The sequence below is a fragment of the Sciurus vulgaris genome (assembly GCF_902686455.1).
Source record: "Sciurus vulgaris genome assembly, chromosome: 3".
NCBI lineage: Eukaryota > Metazoa > Chordata > Mammalia > Rodentia > Sciuridae > Sciurus > Sciurus vulgaris.
In genome coordinates, this window is record NC_136463.1 from 5,415,507 (window position 1) to 5,440,238 (window position 24,732).

A 24,732-nucleotide genomic window follows, 5' to 3' on the forward strand; every position below is an offset into this window, starting at 1 on the left:
ATAAAGGAAAGGCAGTCAGGGTTGACCCACTGTCTTGGAGTTAGTGCATTGCCCACAGTCCTGAGACCTGGGGATGCTCCACCTCCCAGGAATCCCCCAGGTGATGAGGGCATGAGTGTTCTCTCTCTTCCTTCCCAGGAGGTGTTTGGAGTAGTTCTGGCCCACCCTCTGGGGCTGGCCACTCATGTGCCTGTCTCCTGGTCCTGGTATTAGTGAATGGCAGCAGTGGTCACAGAAAGAGCAGTAAGGCTGAGTGTGGGGTGGGAGCCTGGTGGATCAGTCCAGGAGTTCAGGAGCGAGGCAGGAGGTCAAGGGTATGAAGTCAGGCCTCACCTCCTTAGAATGAGCATGAACAGCTGGGTTCAACAAAAACAAACCCTTGAGGTACGCTTGCACTTGAGTTGTGGGTTTATTTCACACTCTGCTCCTACACACACAGAGGGGTGAGCTCAGGGTGCTCAGGGCCCCTGAGGTTAAGCAAAAGAGCCAACCCTCTTCCCCCTCTCTCCAGAAACCCTGGAGCCTGAGGAGATCACACCTCATGCTAAGGTCTGCAGCACTGGGCCCTGACCCATTACAGCCTGCGCGGCCCACCATGAGGGACAGCCTTGCCAGGGGCTGGATCAGACTTGCATGTTGCCCACATCCATGTTCCAGCAAAGATGAGCTGACTACACACCACGCTGGTCACATACACAAGAAAGAAGGCATGGTCAGCGGCCTCAGCCCAGCTCCTCCTTGATCTCTTTCCTCCTCTGGGATCTGCTGTGGAGAGAGAGGTGGGGAAAGAAATTGTTCCCAGGGCTCCTCCTCCTCTCAGAGCAGAAGGGTGAACCCCAAGAGTTACTGGCCCACATGTCCCCTTCCTTAGATTCTCAACTAATGAAAGTTCAAGTCCAGCCCATCCTAGGCTACTTCCAGTGGAGGAAAAACCCTCCTAGAAAGCCTTGCAAGACATGGGATTTTCTGGGGGGTCTGAGGCAACCTGGGCCGCTACCCAGATAGACCTGCTTCTTCCCCAGAAGGACACAGGGGCTTCCCAGGGGCTGCCCCAGATAGACCTGCTTCTTCCCAGGAAGGACACAGTGGAACCCAGGGGCAGTGGTGCCAGCAGAATGAATGCAACAAGCCTCCAACACACCCAGCCACCCCTGAAATGCAGCCCAGCCCTAAGTTCAGCCTGCCAGCTTCTGCCCTGTGGAACCTGCTACCAAGGCCTCATTCCTCACCACCCTCAGGAAAGTGCCTTAGCGCCTGCCCACCTTCAGAATTAGGTCCCAGGTTCTCCTTTCTCTGGTCCCTTCTTGGAACTGCGCTGGGGCTGATCTTGTCCCCAACGCTATCCCGAGCCAGCAACCCAGCCAACAGCACAGTCTCTGTGGTGCTAAGGAAGAGCAGCAGCAGCAGGACGGTGAAGTAGTAAACTGGAGGTGGGGAGGGGACAGGAAGTCTGGGGTTTGGCTGGGCAGAGGCTCAGGTGGGGGGAAGAGGCAGACCTGTGGTGTCCTGCCCCCTGGAGCCAGGGGAGGGGACAGGGCTTACTGAGCAGCGGGTTGCAGGAAGAGGAGCTAGGCAAGGCCTGCACCAGGGAGGAGTGGAAGACCAGGTAGCCCAGCAGCAATGTCACCTTGTAGGCAATGCGTTCGGTAGCCTGGAGGGGCAACAGCCCCCCACATACATCGGCTAACAGCAGCGCCTCCCCAGGTACCAGCAGTGCTATGATGGACTTGAGTGCTGTGTTCTTCAGGCTCAGCTGGAAGGAAAAGCATGTCCAGGAGATGGGGGATGGGCAGCAGAGGGACGGTGTCTTGCCTTTGGCTCCTTACCACTCCCTCCCCTCCCTCAGCCTCCACCAGCCCCTCCCAGTTCCACTTACCGTCACCTGGAAGCAGGGTACGACCTGCCGGGGCAGGACTTGGGTTTTCAAATCACCAACTACATATTCCCTCTTGACACTCACAATCTCATTCACCGCGTGGGCCCGGAACTCCAGCTCCACCGCTGAAAGGGCCGGGGCGAGAATGGTGAACTAGGAGGGAGATATGCTTGCCCCAAGTCTCCTGAGACATGACTTCTGGGGAGCAGAGCTGGAGGGGAAAGTGGTAAGTAGGAGGGCTTCCCAAACATTTTACAGCACCTCAGATGGTCTTCAGTTAAAGGAAGGGTCTTATCAGAGTCATAGATGAGTTTTTATTGTAGAAATAATGCACTTGCACCACTTCATGGCAGGGAGGTGTTCACAGAGTCCTCACTGGTCCATCATCTCACACTGGAAATATTGGGGTCTGTGGGCACTGGCCGTGGTCTTTCATGGAGAGGAGACGTGAGGGGAGTTTAGGAATTCCATGACACTTTGGATGCCACCTTTTGGGCTTGTGGATATTTATCAGGTGGCTACTCCCTCAGTTGCCTTCAGAATTGAGGCTACAGCAACCTGAGCTTCTGGGCTTGACACTCATGGCCCAGCCACTGCAGTTGGCCCAGGCTGCTGAGAGCAGTTGCTCAGGGGTGGCCGGGGGGAGGGGGTCTGAAGTGAGCAGGACCCTGGTGAGGGCAGGGAGAATGAGGACTGGAGATGAAGAGGGGCTGCTGTCTGGGAAGTGCAGGAGAGTTGTGCTACTACTCTGGTCTCCATTCTGCTCCCCTTGGGGGGGGGGTAGGTTGATCTGAACACAGACCTGTGCTGGAGGCCAGGGGCCCCTCCCCTCTGCCCTCCCCCCCAGACCCCACCCTGACAGCACCAGTGTTGCTAAAAGCGAAGAAGCTGAGGCTGCAGTCGCTCTTGTCTCTGGGGAAATGGAGGAGCTCAAAGTCGCAGTTGGTCTCCGTGGTGAGAGCCAGGTTAAGCTCAACATGGCCATCAGGGTCCACTCGGGCCTGTGGGTTCTGGTCCTTCCAGTCCACCCAGAGCCTGTGGGAAAGGTGCCACAACAGACGCCCGGCCCCTTCTTGGATTGGAAGGGAGAGGGGAAGTGTACATGTGGCAGCGGCAGCAGCAGGAGGAGAGTGGGCACTAAGAAGGTCTCTGGGCTCTAGAGGGGGAAGGGGAGGAAGGATGTGTCCCACGGTTCTGGGACAAGAGCTTATGCCTCACTTACGCTTCCCGGATGCTGAGACCAGGCGTCCAGAGTGATTCACAGGGCAGCGTGACTGCATGCCGAGAGTGTGCACTAGCATTCCAGGCCAGGCGAGCGTCCAGCCAGGACTGGGGACACAAGGATACCATTGAGGTCCTGTCCTCCACACAGGAGCTCAGCTGGTTGATGAAAGCCTCGTTCTTTGTCCCATCTCCCCCAGGACGGTTGCTCACCAGCCTTAGCATCAGCATAGAGGACACTGTGTACCGCAGGATGTCCTGGGAGAGGGGAGCAACATGTCACTTCACCGTCAGGTGCTACATGAAAAAGGAGACAGTAGACCCAGCACTAGCAGATGCTGAGTCTTGCCCCTTCCCCAGCTCAGCATTTGAGTCCTGTCCCCTCCTGTAGCCAGGTGGCACTTACCACATTAAACACATTGGACACGAACACCTGCACATTCACTAACAGGGGTGCACTCCCATTGTTAGGAATCTGTATGGTCTCCTGGACCTCCAGAGGCGAGTTGAGGTTAGGGGAGGATGGCCAGGCTGAAGGGTGGAGGTTGAAGTTACTTTGAGGCCCCAATCCCAAAGTTTAAGCCCTCCACCTGGTAACCAGACTTACATAGGCTGGATCCTTGGACCCAGGGCAGAATGGTGCTGAGCCCAAGGAAGGCAAGATGGAGCAGGATCCACAGGGACATCACTAGTGGCTGCCCAGAGGGACTGGATGGAGTAGCAGGTCCTAAGCTATGACCTCTATTTCAGTCACGTATCTGGGGACTGAGCAATTTGACTGAGGCAGCTGCTGTGCTCAGGCACACGGACCTTGGGCTTAGCAACCCCTACAGTTCCGTTCCGCAAACACCCAAAGACAAAGCCCAGGACTTGACCACACCCACCTTGCACCTGCCTAGGAGTCCCTGCCCTACCCCATTTCCACCACCTGGAACCCATTGCCTCATTCAAAACCTACCAAGGGAGATGGGGCAGGCTTGGGAACCCCATTCTCCCTTGCTTGGTTCTTCCACTCAGGGCCAACCTTGGCACAGGCCTCTTCTTTGTTTCAGTGACTGGTGACAACCTGACTTACGTATTCAAGCCCTTGTCCAAAGTGGCCTCCTCTCAACAATGAAATGGGGACAGCTTTGAGTGTCCTTGCCTCTACTTCAATACTGGTCTGACTTTAAGTAAACAGCATTGGCTCAAGAACTCTGGGAGTGGGGCAAACCCAGGGAAAGATAGACCAGCTAATGAGCAAAGCCTTAGGGTATTCTAAGGGTAGAGTGGCTGGAGTAGGACAGGCCAGGGGTGTGACTGGCATGCCGGATACCTGATCCTGTCCAGCTGCAGCCAGGTAAGGAAATGCCAACACCAAAAATGGGTAGGCATTACCCATCCAATTAAGGATGCACTCAGAGGGACCCCAGAAAGCTGGAAGCAGGTGAGGAACTGATACACTGTATGAATGCAACCAGGAGTACACATTTGTTGTTTCTGTTATGGACAGACTCAAATACTCTGCCTGTCTCAGGCACTGACTGATGGTTTAGAGATCTGTGTACATCTGGAGCCTCAGGATGGTCACTTGTAAAGAACTTTGGTAGTCCCTCAATCCCCAGCTTCAGTTGGGGATTAAAATAAAATAAAATAAAATAAAAAAACACCAGGAAGCTCTTGGTGCCCATTGCAGCTCAGCAAAGCATACTGCACCCATCCATCAGGAACCCCACTGTGAGGTCCCAGAGATTTTTCTCAAAGAGACATCCTGACTCCAAAATTTGGAGACGGCAGGCATACACTGCGCATGAAATGGTTGGCAAGTTTTATTAACAAAGGAAACTCCCCTACTATTCCCATCCTCTAACTCCAGCCCTTTAACGCCAAGCCGGTTCCCCTTGGTGCTGTCAGGTCACATTAACTGTCAGGATGTTGTTGAGGGTCTTTGGGAAGGGCCAAGGGCTGTGCAGCTGGGAAGATCCAGGGCAGGGATAGGGAGCCCAGCCACCTCGCTCACATGCGTCAAGTAGGTAGACTCGCGCTCCAGTACGCTGCCACTGTGGGTGCCAGGTGCCGGAACGCACACGCGACCCGAGGCTTGGCGCGGCGTGCTGCCCAGCAAGCCTGCACAGATCTTGCGGAAGCCCTTGCGGAAGTGCTTGGAGACCAGCGCATAGACGATGGGGTTGACGCAGGAGTTGGCATAGGAGACCAGGTGTGAGAGGATACGTAGTGTGTAAGTAGCGCGCGTGAGCGGAAAGTGGCCGAACCACACGCAGAGGATAAGCGCGTGGTGGGGCATCCAACAGAGGCAGAAGAGCGCGGCCACGATGACAATCATCCGTGTCACCTTGCGCTTGGCGCGCCGGGCACCCGAGCCCACAGCCACCGGATCGACAGCGCGCCAGAGATAACGCAGAGCGAGTGTGTAGGTCAGTCCAAGAACCAGCATCGGCAACAAGTAGCTGAAGACGAAGGTGCAGAGGTCCATGGCGCGGCGGTGCGGCGCGCTCCACGCTGGGTGGCACACTGTCAGGTTGGCCAGCTGCGACTGGCGGTAGTAGCTCAGGTAGGGCCCGGAGAAGAGCAGCGCCAGCACCCAGATGAGCCCAATGGCTGCCAGCGCGTTTCGAGGCGTGCGCAGCTCGCGGGAGTGCAGCGGATAGCGGATGGCCAGATACCTGGGGGCCAGGTCAGGAAGGAAGACGTCGGGTGAGCCCCTGCACTTCAGGCCCCACGCCTGCTCTGGAGGAAGGCCCCTAAGGCAAGGTTATACCACATCAGGCACTCGGTCGAGCCTCAAAGCCATACAGGGCCTGGCAGCAGGGAAGGCACGCTCCCAGGCCAGCCACAATTCTGCTGCTCCCCAGGGCTGTGACCACAGACATACTCCACCTGGGAGGGCACAGTAATCTCTCCCATCCCATCCCCTCCCCAAAGGACCATTAAGCTCAAGCGAGTTTGATTCCTACCACTGGGTACCAGGAAATGCTGCACAATGTCAGGTGCCAGTGGGACTGGAGGGCCAAATTCTCCACACTGCAAGACCCCAAGGATAAACCTGAGGGACACCATGGTCCCCCATTCTTAGTCCTCTTCTTCCTCCTCCACACCTGCTTGTCTTTTACTGACTCTGTCCCTTCGAGGCCTTAGAATGTCTCCTCTCTCTGTCTCTCTCTGCTGGAACTTCCTCCTTGATCTTCTGGTCGCCTGTCCCTCTCCTGCCCCTACCCTGATGCCCAACTCTCAAAAACGGCCAGAGTGCTCTCACCTGTCCAGGGAGACGGCAGCCAGCGTGAAGCTGCTGGCGTGCATGGTGAGGAAGATGAGAAAATGCACTGCCTTGCAGAGCAGCGAACCGAACACCCAGCCGTCCAAGGTGTAGATGGTGGCCTGGAAGGGCACGCAGCACACGATGAAACACAGGTCGGCCACGCCCAGGTTGAGGATAAACAGATTGGTGGTGCTGACAGCCTGGCCGCCGCGCAGCAGCACCGCCAGCACCAGCACGTTGCCCACAGTACCCACGAGGAAGATGAGCGCGAAGAGCAGGGGCACGAGGACCGCCTCGGGCTGCCAGCCCACTCCACCCGCCTGGCTCGCGTTCTGGGACCCCCAGCCTCCGGAGTCATTCATGGTGTCGCCTAAACCGGAGCCGCCCGGGATCCTGCAGCCGTCTGCGGCGCCCCGGGAGACCCAGCCAAGCTGCAGGAGCCTGAGTGGGGGTGCTCTGGAATCGGGGGAGGAGCGAAGAACCAGAGGGTGGGATTTTCCCCGCCGAGGCCGGCCGCGCAGGGGGAAGTGGCCGCCGAGTGGCCCTCTCACGCTTCCAGGCCGAGGCACCGCTGCGGAGAGCTGCACTGCTCAGTCCCCGCGCCCCAGACCCCAGGTTTGGCCGTTCCAGGCTGAGTCGGAGAACTTGGCTTCAAGGGCAGACACGGGAGTACCGGAGGGCGCGACCCTGGGACCTGCGCGCGCCTCGCCGCGGAGAGAGCCGCCCGGGACCCGAACACCTCAGCGCTTCCCTGCAGCCTGGAGGGCGCGGGGCACCTCCCCAGACTGGCTGGGGGAGCCCTAAAGAGTCCCGATCCCGAGGGGGATAAGGGACGAGGTGATGTTGGGTTTTGTTTGTTTTGTTTCTTTTGTCCAGCACAGCAACTGGAACAGCCTGCCGTGCGCTCCACGCCTCTGCCCATTTCTCATTCCTGGGAACATCAGGCCGCACAGGAAACCCAGAAAGCAGAGATGGGAGGCGGAAAGGTTTCTTCTGAGGGAGTTTGGTTGTCTTCATCTCACTCTCTTCTTTCGGTCCACACCATCAAGAAAACCAATTTGACAGGAAAGGAACATGTAGAAAACATTGTGCCTCTCGTCCTGATTGGCATATGTCCACACACCTCATTCTCTTCTCTCCCAGGCACTTAGAGTCAGCAGGATGACTTTGGGTCCCTATAGACTCCACTGGACACTTCTCTTCCAATTAAATCCAGTAAATATCAGCCAGGGTGGTGGCTGTGATCCCAGGGGCTCAAGAGGCTGAGGCAGGAGAATCAAGTGTCCAGCCTAGGTAACTTAGCAAGACCCTCAACAGTTTAGGTAGAATCTGTCTTAAAAAAACAAAAATAAACATAAAAAGGACTGGGGATGTAGCTGAGTGGTTAAGTGCAACCGGGCTCAATCCCTAGTCCAAGTCTCTCCTGCCCCCAAATCTAGTAAATATTTACTGAAAATCTACTGAACGGCAGCCTCTGCCCTTGACACGGGGCGTCCACTTCCTCAGCTGTCATACTGAATGGCAACACTTCTTTCTGAGAAGATTCTGGTGAAAATACAGTGAAATGTGGGATTTGAAGCTAATTCTTTAAATCTGAATGAATTAAATTTTTTCTTCCTTAGTACATTTAGATCTCCAAAAAGGGAAAACTTCGAGGACATTTAAAATAGCAGAGTCCCATGCACCAGCAGCACTTTTCTGAATAGTGTCTAGTTTGCAGTATCTGTTAAATATTTGTTTCTGCATCAAAAGCCTCCCAGTCCCCTGGATATAAAACTAGCCACCTTCTGCCACTGCACCTTCATTTCTGTTTCACCCTCTTTTGCCCTGTTTCTTGGGTCCCAGCCAAGAATATTCTTTTTCCTTTCCCCCATAACCTCAGCCTCTCAGGAAACCAGCTAAAGAGTCTTCTTATTCACACCCTGCCCAGTCTGCTTACTCAACAGAAAGATGAGGTGGTGAGGGAGGTAGCCAAGCAGATACCTAGGGAAAAAGTATCACAGATAGAGGGGAAACCAGGACAAAGTTGCTAAGGCAGGAGTGTGCCTGTGTCCCTAAGGCAGGGGGTCTGGTAAAGGAAATTGGCAGAAGAAATAAGAGGACTCCCCCTGCCCCAGGTACTAAAGCTTGAACTCAGAGGTGCTCTACCACCGAGCTACATCCTCATCCCTTTTTAATTTTTATTTTCAAAAGGGGTCTTGCTGAATTGCCCAGGCTGGTTTGGAATGGGCAATCCTCCTGCCTCAGGCTCCTGAGTAGCTGAGAATTTATAGGTGAGGACCACCATGCCCACGTGCCTTTTTTTTTTTTTTTTTTTTCTTTTTCCGGTGCCTGGGATCGAACTCAGGGCCTTGTGCTTGCGAGGCAAGCACTCTACCAGGTGAGCTATCTCCCCAGCCCTTTTTTTTTTTGAATGTAAGATTTTTCATTTGTTTGTTTTGTACCAGGAATTGAACCCAGGGGTGCTTAGTCACTGAACCACATCTCCAGCCTTTTTAATTTTATTTTTAATTTTGAGACAGGGTCTTGCTAAACTGCTTAGGGCCTTGCTAAATTGCTGCAGCTGTTCTGGAATTTACCATCCTTCTGCCTCATCCACTGGAGTCCCTGGGTCTACAGGGTGCACCACAATGCCTGGCAGGATTGTGGCTTTTAGTCTAGTAAAATGAGGAGGCATTGCTGGGTTTTGACTAGGGGACTAACACAATTTGGGTTTTGTTCCTTTGTTTTGTTTTTGTGGTACTGGGGACTGACCTCAAGGGCACTCTTCCACTGAACTACATTCCCAGCCCATTTTATTTTTCATTTTGAGAGGGCTGACTGAGGTTGCCCAGATTGGTCTTGAATTTTTTTTTTTTTTTTTTTTTTTTTTTTTTTTGTACTGGGGATTGAATTCAGGGGCACTGAACCACTGAGCCACATCCCCAGCCTATTTTTGTATTTTATTTTAGAGACAGAGTCTCACTGAGTTGCTTAGTGCTTCACTGTTGCCAAGGCTAGCTTTGAACATGTGATCCTCCTGCCTCAGCCTCCGCAGCCACTGGGATCACAGGTGTGCACCACCAAGCCTGGCTGGTCTTGGAACTTTTGATTCTCCTGCCTCAGCCTTCCCAGTTGCTGGAATTACAGGCAGAAACCACTGTTCCTGGCTCTTAATCATTTTTTTTTTTTTGGTAGCAACTTTATTGACATAAAATTCACATCCCATTTAGAGAACTTATTTTCTCATTTAAAGGATTTATTTGACTCAGAGTTGTGCGACAAGCACTACAATCAGTTCCTCCCCACCAAAAGAAGTCCCTGCCCTTTAGCAGTGGGCCTCTCTCTCCCTTCTCCATCCTCTCCCCCAGGTCTAGGCCACCACTAATCTACTTTCTTGATCTAAAATTTTGCCTATTTCTGACATTTCATACTAATGGAACCATACAATATGTGCTCTTTTTATGCATTGCTTCTTTCATTTAGAATAATATTTTCAAGGCTCATCTATGTTGTAGTATGATCAGTACTTCTTTTCTTTTTATGGCCAAATAACATTCCATGGCATGGTTATAGCACATTCTATTTCCCATTTATTTGCTGATAGGCATTTAGCCACTTTTTTTTTTTTTAAAATTATTTTTAGTTGTTGATGGACCTTTATTTTGTTCATTTATTTATATGTGGTGCTGAGAATCGAACCCAGTGCCTCACACACTGGGCGAGCACTATTTCACTGAGTCACAGCCCCAGCCCTAGCCACTTTTTTTTTTTTTTTTTTTTTTTTTGCGGTACTGGGGATCGAACTCAGGGCCTTGTGCTTGTGAGGCAAGCACTCTACCAGCTGAGCTATCTCCCCAGCTCCACTTATTTTTAAAATCAAATAATTTATTGTTATTTTTGTGGTGCAGGGGCCTTGAACATGCTAAGCAAGTGCTTTACCACTGAGCAATATCCCCAGCTCTAAAATATTTTTTAAAAATTGTGGTTAAATACACTTAACATAAAATTTATTGCTTTAACCTCTCTCTCACACACTTTTTAAAAAATTTGGCACTAGGGATTGAACCCAGGGGCACTTTACCACTGAGCTACATCCCCAGTTCTTTTTATTTTTTATTTTGAGACAGGGTCTTACTAAATTGCTGAAGGTCTGGCTGAGTTGCTCAGAATGGCCTCAAACTTTAGATCCTCCTACCTCAGTCTCCCCAGTCACTGGGACCAGTGTAGGCTACCGCACCTGGCTCACTTTACCGTTTTTAAGTGCACAGTTCAGTAGTATGTTCACATTGTTTCAACCAGTCTCCAGAACTCGTTCATTTTTGCAGAACTGAACCTCAGTACACAATTCCTCATATTCCCCCCTCCCAAGTCACAAAAAACCATCATCCTACTGTCTCTAGGAATTTGCCTATTCTAGGTGCCACATGTAAATGGGATTCTTTTGTGACAGGCTAACTTAGTATACTATTCTTAAGGTTTACCTACATGAAAGCATATATCAGAATTTTACTCTTTTTTGAGACTAAATAATATTCCATTGTATGGATACACCATACTTTATTCCTCAAAGGACAGTAGATTGTTTCCATCTTTTGTCTACTGTGAATAGTGCTGCTATGAATGTGGACGTATATTTCATCTGGAACCTGCCTTTGATTCTTTGGAGTGTATACCCAGAAGTGGCATTGCCAGAGTATATGTTAATTCTACTTTTAATTTCTGCAGAGCCTCCACACTGTATTTCACAGTGGCTGTACCATTCTATTTTTTTTTATTGTTATTATTTTTGGTGCTGGGGATTGAACCAAGGGATGTGTTACCACTGGGCTACATCCCCAGACCTTTTTACTTTTTGTGACAGGGTCTCACTAAATTGCCTAAATTGGCCTCAAATTTCCTATCCTCCTGCCTCAGCCTCCCCAGTTGCTGGGATTACAGGTATGCACCAGTGCACACTGCACGGACTTACTTTAAAAAGTCAATTTTACTTTAAAATGTCAAATTCATTTATTTATTTTGGAGTGCTGGGGATTAAACCCTCTGGGGCTTTACCACTGAGCTACATTCCTTTTTATTTTTATTTTGAGACAGGGTCTCACTGAGTTGCTGAGGCTGGTCTCCAACTTGCATTCCTCCGGTCTCAGCTCCCGAGTTGCTAGGATAAGAGGTGTGCGCCACCACACCCAGTGTCAATTCATCAGTTTAGAGGGAGATTAAATCACTTGTCTAATAATTCCCAACCTGTAATGATGGAGCAGGGATCAGTCTACAAATTCAGACTCCAGGAGCTCCAGTGCTCTATTGTAGAGCAAAGATTCATATTCTCCCACGTCTCAGCTCTTCTCGGTCCTTGGATTGATCGCCCCACAATCAGAGAATGGCACAGGTCCCAAGACGCCGGAGAAAGTCCCCATGGGGGCACAGACTGCTGACTGTGCCAGCGCTTCCATCGCTTTCTCACCAGAGAAGAGCCCAGAGGCGGTCCCTCCCTGGCGGGTTGCTTCGGAACGGGGAACCCCCATCTCCTAAATTCCTAGGAAGGCAGAGCGCTCGAAACCCAAAGTCATTAGTCCCGCGCTTTCTTTTCTTTTTTTTTTTTTGAGCTTTGTCACAGGATTTTATTAGCATTAATAAAATATATTTCTACCTAACAGTGACCACATCGTAAAGAGATTAATTTGAAAACATTTCTATACTAATTTCACTATCTATTAAGGAATACTAATATGAACAGCTGATCTTTTAATTCAATCTTACAGAAGTGTTTATTCACTAATAAATTTTGTTTTCTGATTTAAAAATCATCTTTTCATCTTGCTTTTTTTTTTTCCCTGCAGCTAAACTAGAAATTTGTACTTTTTCTGCCAAAAAACAAAACCAAAAACAAAACAAAAAAAGAAATGACAAATTCTTTCTTATAAACTGCATTCTCTGATTTTCCTGTCAGCCTGCTTCAAGAGAATCCATGTGTTCAATATGCTTGCTCGCAGTTTGGCCCATATCAAATGGTTGTTTAATCCAAATATCTGAGCCGCAAACTGAGCTGATCCTTCTGGAGAAAGTATGGTGGAGCAATCGACACCACTGGGTAATCAAAGTGAAGACCACATATCCTGAGCTCCCCAGTCTGGTGTGAGGGGAGGACAGCTGATAACTGGATATGCAGTGTTACCAGACATCACTGGGCCCAAACCATTGCTTCTACCTGCCACTGCCACAAATACAGTAGGAATGCCATCCCCTTCATACTCAGCTTTAATCCTCAGAGTTTCATCTGGTCCTTTATGGGCAGATGTTACCCGAAGTTCACAGGGAATTCCATAATTTCCACAAGCCTTCTTGATTTTTTTCACAGTGGCCGAGATCAGAAGTTGAACCCATCAGTACTACAACCCTGCACTGACTTTCTGACTTCAGAAGCAACTCTACTCTCTCTGCAACCCACTCAAAGTTTTTCCTTTACCATCTGGAGCCCTTCAGGAGTTACTTCCTTGAGGTCACGATAAGACTGTTTGTCTTTCTGCTGGCTTCGATCCCCTGATGGCCAGAGTCTCCAGGAATCATTATCAATAACATCAGCAAGAACAATTTCTTTGGTGGTTACGTCAACACCAAATTCAATCTTCATATCAACCAGTGTACAGTTCTGAGGCAACCAGGATTTCTCCAATATTTCAAAAATAGCTTGTGTAGCATGACTCATGATATCCACTTCAGTTTGGCCTATAACAACGCCAGCAAAGCAAAGTTTTGCAGCAATTAGCTGTTCCTCAGACCACTGTGGATCATTATTGGCATCATCCTTGAAAAACATCTCCACTTTTGGTGGGTAAAACTTGTATCCTTCCTTGACACCAGGATTTCTTTTGAGAAAAGAACCAGTTGCTATTCTTCTACAAACCCATTCAATAGGAATCATTTCACACTGGGACGCAATGAAAGCTGTTTCTCCATATTTTCTCGTGAAAGCAGTTTTGATACCTGCTTCTTGTAACAACTGAAAAATACAACTGGTAATTTTATTGGAGATTGCAGCTTTTCCTTCCAGATGATTCTTTCTAGCTGCATTTCCTGCTGTAATCTGGTCCTTGGACTGCAGAAGGACTTTTCCTGGACTATCTACCAATTCATAGACTTCTTTGGTTTTACCCTCATAGAGTTTCTTGCCAATGTTCAGTACACTATCAATGTGTGTTTCTCTCACAGATAAACTGAAATGGAATTAAAATGAAGATACTTGAGAATCAGCCTCTGGGACAGGAATTGCCTCTGTTTCTTCTAGCAAAGCAATAAAACTTCTTCTTCTTCTTTTTTTTTTTTTTTTCTCAAAATCGTGTCTTTGTTATTGGATGGTCATCAGGGACAAGGACTGAGCTTTTGGCAATAAATTTGGTTATCCCAGATGGGACCCAAGAGCAGACCCTGTTGCTGCTTTCTTGGGCATGTTGCCAAAAGCTCGGTCCTTGTCCCCGAAGCCCATCCAATAACAAGGACTTGGTTTTGAGGAAAAGAAAAAGAAAGTTTATTGTTTTGTTAGCAAAGAAGAAACGCAGGGGACTCCTGTCCCAGAGGCTGTGATTCTCTAGTCCCGCGCTTTCTGATGTGCCGGACGTGGAGTCGGATCCCTCTTGGAGGTGGCCATCCACCCACGGTCTTCCCGCCCATGACGGACCAGAGGTGGGACTGCCCTGGAGAAAACCTCAGCAGCCAAAGCACCGCAGAGCCTGCGAACGTCCGAGCTCTCCCGCCACGATTCTCCAGCGGGGAAGCCCAGCTATGCGCAGGCGCGCCCCGACAAGCCGCTCCCCTCTGCAGGAAGGGCCGCCGGCGGCGGAGTCCGCCCCCATCCCATCAGCCCGGCCGGGCGGGTGCCGCTCTGTCCCGCCTCGGTCGTCTCGCTTCCCCTATCCCGTCCGGCTCTGCGGCGCAGGGGCAAGATGGCTGCTGAGAAGCAAGTCCCGGGTGGCGGCGGCGGCGGCGGCGGCGGTAGCAGCGGTAGCGGCGGTGGACGGGGTGCCGGAGGCGAGGAAAATAAAGAAAACGAACGCCCTTCCGCCGGATCGAAGGCAAACAAGGAATTCGGGGATAGCCTGAGTTTGGAGAGTATCCTAGAATAATGGCCTGACTCGCAATGACTACGTGTCGATATGTTGGGCTGGGGGCGGGAGAGGCTTTAGGTCCACGTAGGTCCTGGGCCGGAGAGACCGAGGGTTGCGTTTTCGGTTGCCCTTACTTTTTGGCACTCATAGGTCCAGGGTCTTTTTCTCGACCGGTCTTTCTTCGCATCCCCTTTACCCTCCAGGTTGGGGATGTCCTTTGCTTCCAGGTGGCACATAGACACTGGGCAGGTTTCTCCTGCTGGCCCGCAGTTGCCCAGTTGGAGAGTAAGTGCCAGGTTTGACACTTCTGGCCACCCTGCTGAGCTCTTGCCTTCTTACCTGAGCCACTGAACTGGGCAGAGGAAACTGACGTTTAAGCTCAATGCTCTTGTCTGACAGCTGTCGTAGACTGCTGGCTAGTAAAAATTACAGCTTGATGCTTTCAAAGTGGAGGTAAAGATTGACTGCTGAGGAAAAGCTGCTTGCCCATTTTTTAATGTAAATTACCATAGCTTACTAATATCATTTGTGTATTTTTCTCATAAGTCTGTCTGTAGTCATTTTATTCTTCTTGGGAGTTTTCAGAAAATCTGGAAAAATTGATTTCTAGTTTTCATTACTGTATATGTCACTGCGTGCTTGTGACTTTGGTGGGTGGGTTGTTTGTTTTTTTGTGTGTGTTTATGCATGGTGCTGGAGTTTTGAACCCAGGGCCTCACACATTGTAGGCAAGTGCTCTATTACTGAGCTACATTCCCCCAGATTACTTTTTGATATGAATAACAAAGAAAATGTAGGCAAATTTCTGAAATAACACATTCAACTTAGTATCTTACTGTGGTTGTTTTCAGGGGTTTGGATTTTTACCTTTTGATTTGGTGGTGTAGTTCCAGATGGATGTTAGCAGGGCTCTGATCATACTATGCACTCCTTATCTCATTATCACCCTTTCCTCCCTTCTGGGAACTGAATCCAGGTTCTTGGACTTGCTAGGCAGGCACTCTACTATTGAGCTACATCCCCAGCCCTTTTTTCCTTTTAAATTGTATTTTAAGACAGGGGCTTGGTAAGTTGTCCACACTAGTCTCCAACTTGCCATTCTGCCTCCTGAGTTGCTGGAATTATAGGTGTGTACCAACTTGTCTGCCTTACTGACACTTGTTAATTATTGAAAGAATCACTACTTAAAAATAATAACTAAAAATATTAAATTACTTTATTGTTATTTAACAAATAAATATTAGGGATTGAGTAAAATTAAAAGAAAACTAAAATTATACATAAGGCTAACTTTGGGCTTCCCAAAGTTTGGTACATAATCTTAAATATTTAAAGATTTCTAGCTGGACTTTCTGGCACATGCCTTTAATCCTAACAACCTAGGAAACTGAGGCAGGAGAATTGCAAATTCAAAGCCAACTTGGGCATCTTAGCAGACTCTGTCTCAAAACAAAAAAATAAAAAGAACTGGGAGTATAGTTCAGTGGTAGAGCACCCCTGGGTTCAGTCCCCAGTACTGCAAAATAAACAATCCTTAAAAGGAGAGTTTGCTTAGGGCTTCTTCTTTTACAAGAAAAACTTTAATGTTTTTAATGGAAACTGGTCTAGCTTGGTTAACATGTGCTCAACCTAGGTTCTGGAAGCATCTCAGCTGTTAAGGAAAGTTATATATGGCAGATGTTAAGGCAAATAGAAGTATGATACATATAATTTACAACCTGAATATGCGTGAATGAATAAAATGTGAGGTTTAGGTGTAAACCAATGGGGAACCACATCAATTATAGTCAGGATTTAGAAACCAGCGGTTTCCTTAAGCTATTGGGTTTCAGCAATCCCTGGTGGCTAGTAATGTCTTTTTTAGTTTGAAAATTGTAACAGTTCATGCAATCAACTTTTCTGCAAATTTAGTCCTATTCTGTGACAAAACACTTGTTTAAAATTGTTACAGAATATTTCACCAGTTAATGTACTGATAATTTTGCAAATACTTAATGTGCTATTGTTTGATACACATAATGCTATGGGTTTTGACATATTTGGATTCTTGCCATTGTAAGCTTTTCCTTAATCTTGACTCTAGTTCTTCAGATTATTAAAGAATCCCAGCAGCAGCATGGTTTACGACATGGAGATTTTCAGAGGTACAGGTTAGTATCATGCACAAGATATGTGGAGATCATTGTGGGATTTTTAAACTTGGTTTACTTTTATTAATATCCACTTACTCTGCTATATCAGAAAGTATATCTACAAAAATTTTCAATTTTGTAATGAACTAGACGTGGTGGCCCATGCCTGTAATCCTGGCAGCTTGGGAGACTGAGGCAGGAGGATTCCGAGTTCAGAGCCAGCCTCAGCAACTTAGTGAGGCCCTAAGTAACTCAGTGAGACCTGTCTCTAAATAAAATACAAAAAAAGGGCTGGGGATGTGACTCAGTGGTTAAGTGCTCCTGGATTAAATCTCCATACCAAAAAAAAAAAAAATTATAATGAATAAAAGGAACCAACATTTTTATTCCTTTTGCCTCACAATTTTTCAGACACATTTGAAGGCTTCTGAAAAGTAACAGGTAGTTATAATAATCATTTTTTTAACTTAACCATGTATCCTTTTCCGTATCTAATTTTGGGTGAATTCAGTGTTTTCATTTTTAACATTTAAGGGGAATTTCTACGATATAACAAACTTCAAGTTGAAAACGTTTAATCTGACTCTAAAAAATAGGTGATAGATGTGTAATATTCATTACTCGGAAGCAGAGGTACCTACTTCAAGATTGCAGGTATTATGAGGTTTGACTTCCTGATATTAAAAAGTACTGCTAAACACTCAGTATATCATATTCTTTTTCTTTTTTGGTGCTGGTGATTGAATACATCTTACATTCCTGTTCATCAATTCAGTCATTCAAAAACATTTAGTGAGCACTACCAAGAGCCCAACACTGTTCTAGGCACCAGAAAGTATTAAGTAACACAAGCAAAGTTCTTACTGTTAAGGAATTTATGAGCAAAACAAGTTACATATACACAAATGTCAGGCTGTGCTGAAAATTAAAGAAGGGAACTTGTATGAACAGGAATTAGACTGCGGGTGGGTCAGGAAAGACCTTTATTTTGGGCACCTGGGAGCAAACTGAGGGATGCATTACCACAAGCTACATCCCCTGGGTCTTGCTAAGTTGCTTGGGGCTTTGCTTTTTGCAAAGGCTGGCTTTGAACTTGTGTTTCTCCTGCCTTAGCCTCCTGAGTCACTGGGATTACCAGCGTGTGTCACTGTGCCTGGGTCGGAAAAGGCCTTTCTGAGACAAGCAGTTAGCAGGAACCTGAAGGCTGAGGAGTCAGCCATTTAGTGATGGGTGAACAGAACCGGGCAGAGTGTACAAGCGGATAGTAGTGTGAGATGAAGAGGGAGAAATTGACAGGACCAGAATATGAGTTCAAGTACAAATGTAGGTGTCACAGGAAGCCATTAGAGTCTTAAGCAGGGAACTCTTATTTATTTTTATTATTAAGGAAATTTCCAGACACAAATGTAGAGCTGATAGTCCTTTGAACCCTCGAATCCATCTCTTCATCACAATGATTAACTTTCTGTCCTTGTTTCACCTATTGTTGAAGGATCTTAAAATTTTACTCGTGTAATTTGTAAACAGAAAAGCATATAGATCCTGAATGAACCCTTGTAACCATCATCCAGGTTATCAGATAAAACATTTTCAACATCCCAGAAGTCCTCTTTTGCCCCATCTAATCACAAACCCTTACCAAAGGTCACCACTGTCATGAGCTTAGATTAGGTTTGCTTTTTATTTGAGATGTACATATATAGCATCACATAGTACCATTTTCTCTCTCCTTTTTTTTTTTTTTCCTTTAGATGTGCTTTGCCACTGGTAAAGCTATACCCAGCCCTTTTTATTTATATTTTGAAACAGGGACTCACTAAATTGCCCAGGCTGGCCTTGAACTTACCATTCTCTTGCCTCAGCCTCCTGAGCTTCTGGGTTTACAGATGTGCACCATATACCTAGCCTCAGCCCTGTTTTAGATTTTTTTATGTGTGTATGTTTATATGGTACTGGGGATTGAATCCAGGGGTGCTCTATTACTCAGCTCATCTCTAGCCCTTTTTTATTTTGAAGCAGTCTTGCTAAATAGCCTAGGCTGTCCTCGAACTTGGAATCCTTCTGCCTTAGTTTCCTGAGTAGCTAGGATTACAGGCATATGCCACCATACCCAGCCAAATAAAACTTTAAAAAAAAAATAAATAAATAACAAAAATACTGTTACCCCACCTAACTGAATTAATCATGATTTCTTACTATATCATCTCATACAGTAATGAAAATAATGTAAGTTGTTTTTATTGCTTATCCTGCTTTCTTTAAACTGTCTTATTTTATTATTTGAAATAGTGAGACTTGTAGGAAAGTTGTAATTACTCTGCAAATAACAGACTTTTTCAGAATCACTGAAAGTAAATCGCCTCTGTGTTGCCATTTACCCCTGTGTACTGTACATTTTTGAGAAATAAGTACATTTTATCATGTAACAGCCACACAGCAATCAAAATCAGGGAACTGATGATAAATTACTATCTTCTCATCTTCAGATCCCATTCAGGATTCCCAAGTTGTGGCAGTGGTTTCCTTTACAGTAAAAGGATCCAGTTCAGAATTGTGCATTGTATGTAGTGGTCATGTTCTCTTTAATCTTAACTCTACCTCAGATCCTCAGTCTTTTCATTGCTTTTTAAGATCTTGGCTCTTTTTTTTTTTTTTTTTTTGGAACTGGGGATTGAACCCAGCGGTGCTTAACCATTAATCACTGATCCACATCCCCAGCTCTTTTTAAAAATTATTATTATTATTTATTCTCTCTTTTATTTTTTGGAGACAGGGTTTTACTAAGTTGCTTGGAGTCTTGCTAAGTTTCTGAGGCTGGCCTTGAACTTGCAATCATACTGCCTAAGCCTCCTAAATTGCCGGAATTACAAGTATGCACCACCTCACCTGGCAGGATTTTGACTTTTGAAGATAACAGGCCAGGGCTGGGGTTGTGGCTCAGAGATAGTGTACTCACCTAGCACATGTGAGGTCCCGGGTTTGATCCTCAGCACCACATAACAATCAAATAAAGGTATTGTGTCCACCTACAACTAAAAAAAAAAAGGCCAGTTATTTTGTGGGATGTTACTCAACTGGGTTTATTTGGTATCTCCTTATGATGAAATTCACATTATGTGTCTTTGGCATAAATATCACAGATATCATCTCCTGTCCATCCAGAGGCACATGATTTCAGTTTGTCCAGTTACTGATAATCACTTTGATCATTTGATTAGGATGGGTTTGGACAACCTTCCTCACAGGAAAGTTACTCCTTTTCCCTTTGTAATTCCTAAGTATTTAAGAGGAAATATTTTGAAACTATGTAAATATCCTGTTCTTCAGCTTACACTGTATTCATTTGTTTGTATCTGTATGTACTCACAGTATCTTATTTTATTTTGACTTGTAATCTGATACTATTATTTTAATGCTTAAATTGACCCATAGTGGAAGCCCTTTCTAGTTGGCTACTTTGTCCTTTGATACATCCTTATCTATTTTTTATAGTTAGTTTTATTTAACTATTGTTTATATACAGTAGAATTCATGCTTTTTAGGTGTACAGTTTGAGTTTTGACAGATATATATAGGTAGGCAGCCACCACAAATTGAGATACAGAGCATTTTCATCATCTCACAGAATTCCCCTGTGCACCAGGGCTTGCTTTTAAATTATCTTTTTCATGGCTCTGGCTTCTTAATAGCTCTTTGACCTCATAGTCTTTGAGGCTGAGCTGACTTCCCAGCCTCAGGCCTGCAGGTGTGTTATCTTAATTCGATAGCCTTGTAGACTTTCCCACCTTTTAATTTCCAGTATTCTGGCATGTCTGCTAACCCTGTAAGACCAGGGCTAGCTTGGCTGTCTCCGTAGGAATTGCACTAAACTTGTATATCAATTTGGGCATAAATGACATTTTTTACTATTTTGAATCTTTTAATCCATGAATACTCATGTTTCTCCATTTAGTTAGGTCTTTGATTTTTTTTCCAGTCACCATTTTGTGGTTTTCAGCATGCAAGTCCTGTATGTTTTGTTACATTTATACCTAACATTTCTTTATTTTTCTGATTGTGAGTGATGTTGTGTTTCAAAGTTTGTCATCATTTATGATATTTTAGAAAAAAAGTAATAGAGGTGGAAGACTGAGTAGAGTAGGTTGTAGAATGAGATGTGGGGAAGCAGAGAACAACTGTAGATGTTGAGTTAAAGAAGTTTTATCCTCAAGGAAACAGAAAAGTGGGAACATTTACCTGAGTCTGTGCATGGTGCACACATGTGTCTGTGTGTTTAAAGAAAGTGGGTCCATACTATATAGCCTCTTGGTAAGTTGTATTTTTCTTTTTCTTCTTTTTTTTTAAAAATTTGTGATAGTGGATGTGGGACCCACAGCCTTGCACAAGCCACATTAGTACTATGCTTAAGTCAAATGACTTGGGGCCAATTTTTTTTTTTTTTAATTTTTTTTTTTTTAAATAGGAATGAGCCATTTGTTGATTCTTGAGGGAGCAATTCTTCAGGGTTTTTTGTTTTTTGTTTTTTGTTTTAAGATTTTAATGGACCTTTATTTTATGCATGTATTTATATGCGGTGCTGAGAATCAACCCAGTGCCTCACACATGCCAGGAAAGCACTCTACTATTGAACCACAGCCCCAGCCCACAGGTTTTTCTTTATACGACAGATTCTTCATGGAAAACGGCACTGTCTAGGCTGACAGTTGCTCGTGGACATATACTTACTTATTGCTGCCTTATGTCGGGTGGTTTAAGTAGTCCTGAACTTGGCCAGCATGGCAGCTGTGTTTAATCTCAGCAGTTGTGTTTAATCTAGATGATGCTTCCCTCTGAGACACTGGGTCATATAGGACTTAATACTGTCTTCTAGCATTCCATCTACTGGAAATGTCTTCAGTAACTCTTAAGAGATTATTATAACAGATAATTGGAAACTTTTTGCTGAAAGCACTAAATTTTCATTTGGGCCTACAGGTGCCAGTGCGTAACTAAATCTTTGCCTTCATTTTATGTGTTTTCAGATTCCTGCTCAGTTCTATAGGTAATAATTTATTAGCCCTAAATTTACCTGACCTATCTCATCTGCCTTCAAAACTGACACCAAGATAAGAATAACTAAGCCTTTTTCAAGATTTACAGGGACATTCAGCTACCAGCTTGTATAAAGTATTTCCAGGTCCCCAGAATGGAGCCCAGAAATCTTCAGTCATTGCCCTACACCTTCCAGGAATAGCAGAGCCATCTATGCAGATCACCCCGTGATTAGACTGTCCCCTTAAGCAGGAATAGTCATCTCATGGGAACTGAGCACAGGTCTGATGGTTAAACACTGTGAGTAGCAAGTGAAGATTGCCCCTCAAGTGATAAGAACTTCTGCAGAGCCACCTTGCAGAACCAGGACAGAGGATTAACCAGACCACAGTTTGATCAAGAGTGCTATGCAGACCTCTTGCCCCCTGCACAGAATTCTTCCTCTATTTAAACCTAAACCTCTTGTCAGTACCCCGAAGACAGGTTTGAGACACTCGATCTCACTTTGCCTTCCCAATATGGTCACATTGGTTGAAGTGCTGCTTATCATAGTTTTTCCTGCTTATCATAGTTTTTTGGTTGGTTTGTTTTGTTTTTTTGTTTTTTGTTGCTAGAACTGATATGTTGGGACCCCAGAGTTGAGCCTCAGTAACATTATTAGTTATATATTTCTCATTTGATTTCCCCTCTAGAGGTTGGGGAACTGCTTTTTTAAAAAATTTCTTATAACTAAAAAGTTCATGAATTGTTGCAAACAACAAAGTAACAGAAAAGAATCCACTGGTTATCTCATAACCCCAGAGATAACCAAGCAAGCATCGTTAGTATTTCTGATTTTTTAAAAAATTTTATTTTTGGTACTGGCATTGAACCCTGGGGTGCTTTACCACTGAGCTACATTCCTAGTACTGTTTTACCCCCCTGAGATAGGGTCTCACTCAGTTGTTGAGACTACCCTGGAACTTTGAATCCTTTTACCTCAACTTCCCAAATTGCTGGGTATAGGTGTTTGCCACTGTATCTGGCTGCATCTTCAGCATTTCAGCCTCCTGATGTAGACTGATTGACTGACTCTTTCTTCTTCTGTCCTTCCTGTCTGTACTGGGAATTGAACCCAGGGTTGCTCTATCTCTAAGCTACATTCCCAGCTCTTTTTGTTTTTATTTTGAGACAGAGTCTTGCTAAGTTGCCCAGGCTGGCCTTGAACTTGTGATTCTCCTGCCTCAGCTTCCTGAGTAGCTGGGATTACAGGTGTGTGCCACTGTGCCCAGTTAGACTTTCTTTTTAAAAAAGTTGGATTTTGTGTGTGTGTAATTAGATCCAGGGCCTTTTGCATGCTAGACTTTAAATGGATTTTATTGCTTTAAAAGGTTTTTATTTGCGTTTATTTAATCATGAATGCAGTTGTTCATTGTGTGCTTAAAAGCCATTTATGTTTCTGGATTGGGGATGTAGCTCTTGGTTAGAATGTCTGCCTAACCTACTTGAGGTCCTGGGATTGATGCCTAGCACTGGGGGAAAAAAAGTCATTCGTATTTCCTTCTTTTTTTTCTTTTTTATTTTTTTAATTGTAGATGGACGCAATACCTTTATTTTTTATTTATTTATTTTAATGTGGTGCTGAGGATCAAATCCAGTGCCTCACACAGGCCAGGCAAGCACTCTACCACTGAACCCCAATCCCAGCCCATATTCGTATTTCTTTACTTGTATTTTAGAAATGGAAATACAGAGAAATATAAAGACTAATACATTCCCATATTCCCAATGTCCAGAAGCATATCCGCAAATGTTCATGTTTTGCAAACATGACAAAGAAAGCAGAAGCCCTCTCCTCTGCCACTTGTGTCATTACATGTGTTTCCTTTCATTTGTTTTTACATCTTTTAATACAGAAATGCATTTGAATATTTGCATTCACTAAGTACTATCTTTGGTCTCTTAGTCTTTTTCTATGCATTTTTTTCTAAGTTTTATCACCTTGTATTTGTAACTTTGTATCCTGCTGTTTTGCTGAACCTTATATTTTAAGTCTATATTTCTCATGCTTATAAAAATGTTCCATACACATGAGTCTTATTGGTTGCATAATTTGGTATGGTGTGTAGCCATACCAAAATTTATTTACCTAGTCCCCCAAATTAGTTATTTTTTCAGTACCCAGTTTTGTAGGCTTAAAATTTTTGTTCCTGGGGCTGGAGTTGTAGTTTAGTGGTACAGCACTTGCCTAGCACATGTGAGGTGCTAGGTTCGATCCTCAGCACCACATAAAACAAATAAAGTGAAGGTATTGTGTCCATTTACAACTGAAAATATATTAAAAAGTTCTTTTTTGTTCCCATGAATCTTTGTTCATAGCTCTTTGTTTGTATCTGATTATTAAGAGTAGAAGCAGACGGGAGGTTCAGAGTAGAACATTTTTAGGGATCTTAAAAATGCATTCATATTGTCAAACATTTTTTACCAATATATATTTCAATTCATAATGTATAAGTGTTCAATTTTATGTTTGTATAAATGAACAGATAATTAAAACTGATGTTAGGAATTGAGGGGGAAAATCCAGTTCATAGATTTAACCCAGATCATCATTATCTTCATCATCATCATTTTGTGTGTGTGTTGCTGGGGCTCAAACCCAGGCCTTATGTGTCCTAGGCAAGTACTCTACCACTGAGCCACATCCCAACCCTGTTTCTTATTTATTTTTTTAATAATCTGTGCCCTAGTGGGTTTTTTGTTTTGTTTTGTTTTGTTTGTTTTTGGTATTAGGAATTAAACCCAGGGGCACTTTATTGCTGTGTTAATCCTTAGCCCTTTAAATTTTTTATTTTGTGACAGGACTTCACTAAACTGCTTAAGGCCTGGCTAAATTGCTGAGGCTGGCTTCAAATTTGTGATCCTCCCAGGTTGCTGGGATTATAGGTGTGTGCTACTGTGCCCTGGTTGCTGCTGTTTTCTTTTTTTTTTTTTTTTTGGTACTGGGATTGAACTCTGGAGTCTTCTACCATTGAGCTACATCCCCAGTCCTTTCTATTTTTTATTTTGAGACAGGGTCTTGTTAAGTTGCTTGGGGCCTCAGTTGCTGAGGCTGACATTGAACTTGCAATCCTCCTGCTCGGCCTGAGTTGCTGG

At 45.5% G+C, this 24,732-nt stretch overlaps 3 protein-coding genes and 1 pseudogene across 4 annotated transcripts in view; 1 reads left to right on the plus strand and 3 right to left on the minus strand.

The window, feature by feature from the left end:
• Positions 1 to 515: 515 nt before the first annotated feature.
• ZACN (zinc activated ion channel) lies at positions 516 to 3,674 on the minus strand (the record flags this gene model as incomplete). The annotated part of the gene is made up of 8 exons (XM_079135562.1): positions 516 to 765; positions 1,263 to 1,424; positions 1,543 to 1,753; positions 1,877 to 2,001; positions 2,742 to 2,911; positions 3,099 to 3,205; positions 3,311 to 3,355; positions 3,504 to 3,674. Coding segments are annotated over 8 exons (1,182 nt in total), but the record flags the coding sequence as incomplete, so codon positions are not given.
• On the minus strand, positions 3,652 to 6,753 carry GALR2 (galanin receptor 2). Its single transcript, XM_079134211.1, is given in 3 exon segments — positions 3,652 to 5,075; positions 5,078 to 5,760; positions 6,351 to 6,753. Coding segments are annotated over 3 exon segments (1,137 nt in total). The 5' UTR covers positions 6,716 to 6,753; the 3' UTR covers positions 3,652 to 4,986.
• A 5,289-nt stretch (positions 6,754 to 12,042) lies between these two features.
• Positions 12,043 to 13,815, minus strand: LOC306658506 (bifunctional phosphoribosylaminoimidazole carboxylase/phosphoribosylaminoimidazole succinocarboxamide synthetase-like; annotated as a pseudogene). The gene is made up of 2 exons: positions 13,757 to 13,815; positions 12,043 to 13,546 (listed from the first exon to the last, which is right to left on the minus strand). The product of its transcript is annotated as a bifunctional phosphoribosylaminoimidazole carboxylase/phosphoribosylaminoimidazole succinocarboxamide synthetase-like (transcript).
• Positions 13,816 to 14,243: 428 nt separating this feature from the next.
• Positions 14,244 to 24,732, plus strand: part of SRP68 (signal recognition particle 68) — a 33,743-nt gene continuing 23,254 nt past the window's right edge. The window contains exons 1-2 of the mRNA XM_079134210.1: positions 14,244 to 14,438; positions 16,518 to 16,584. Coding sequence (XP_078990336.1) covers positions 14,273 to 14,438; positions 16,518 to 16,584 — 233 coding nt within the window. The 5' untranslated portion in view covers positions 14,244 to 14,272. The remainder of the gene's footprint in view (positions 14,439 to 16,517; positions 16,585 to 24,732) is intronic.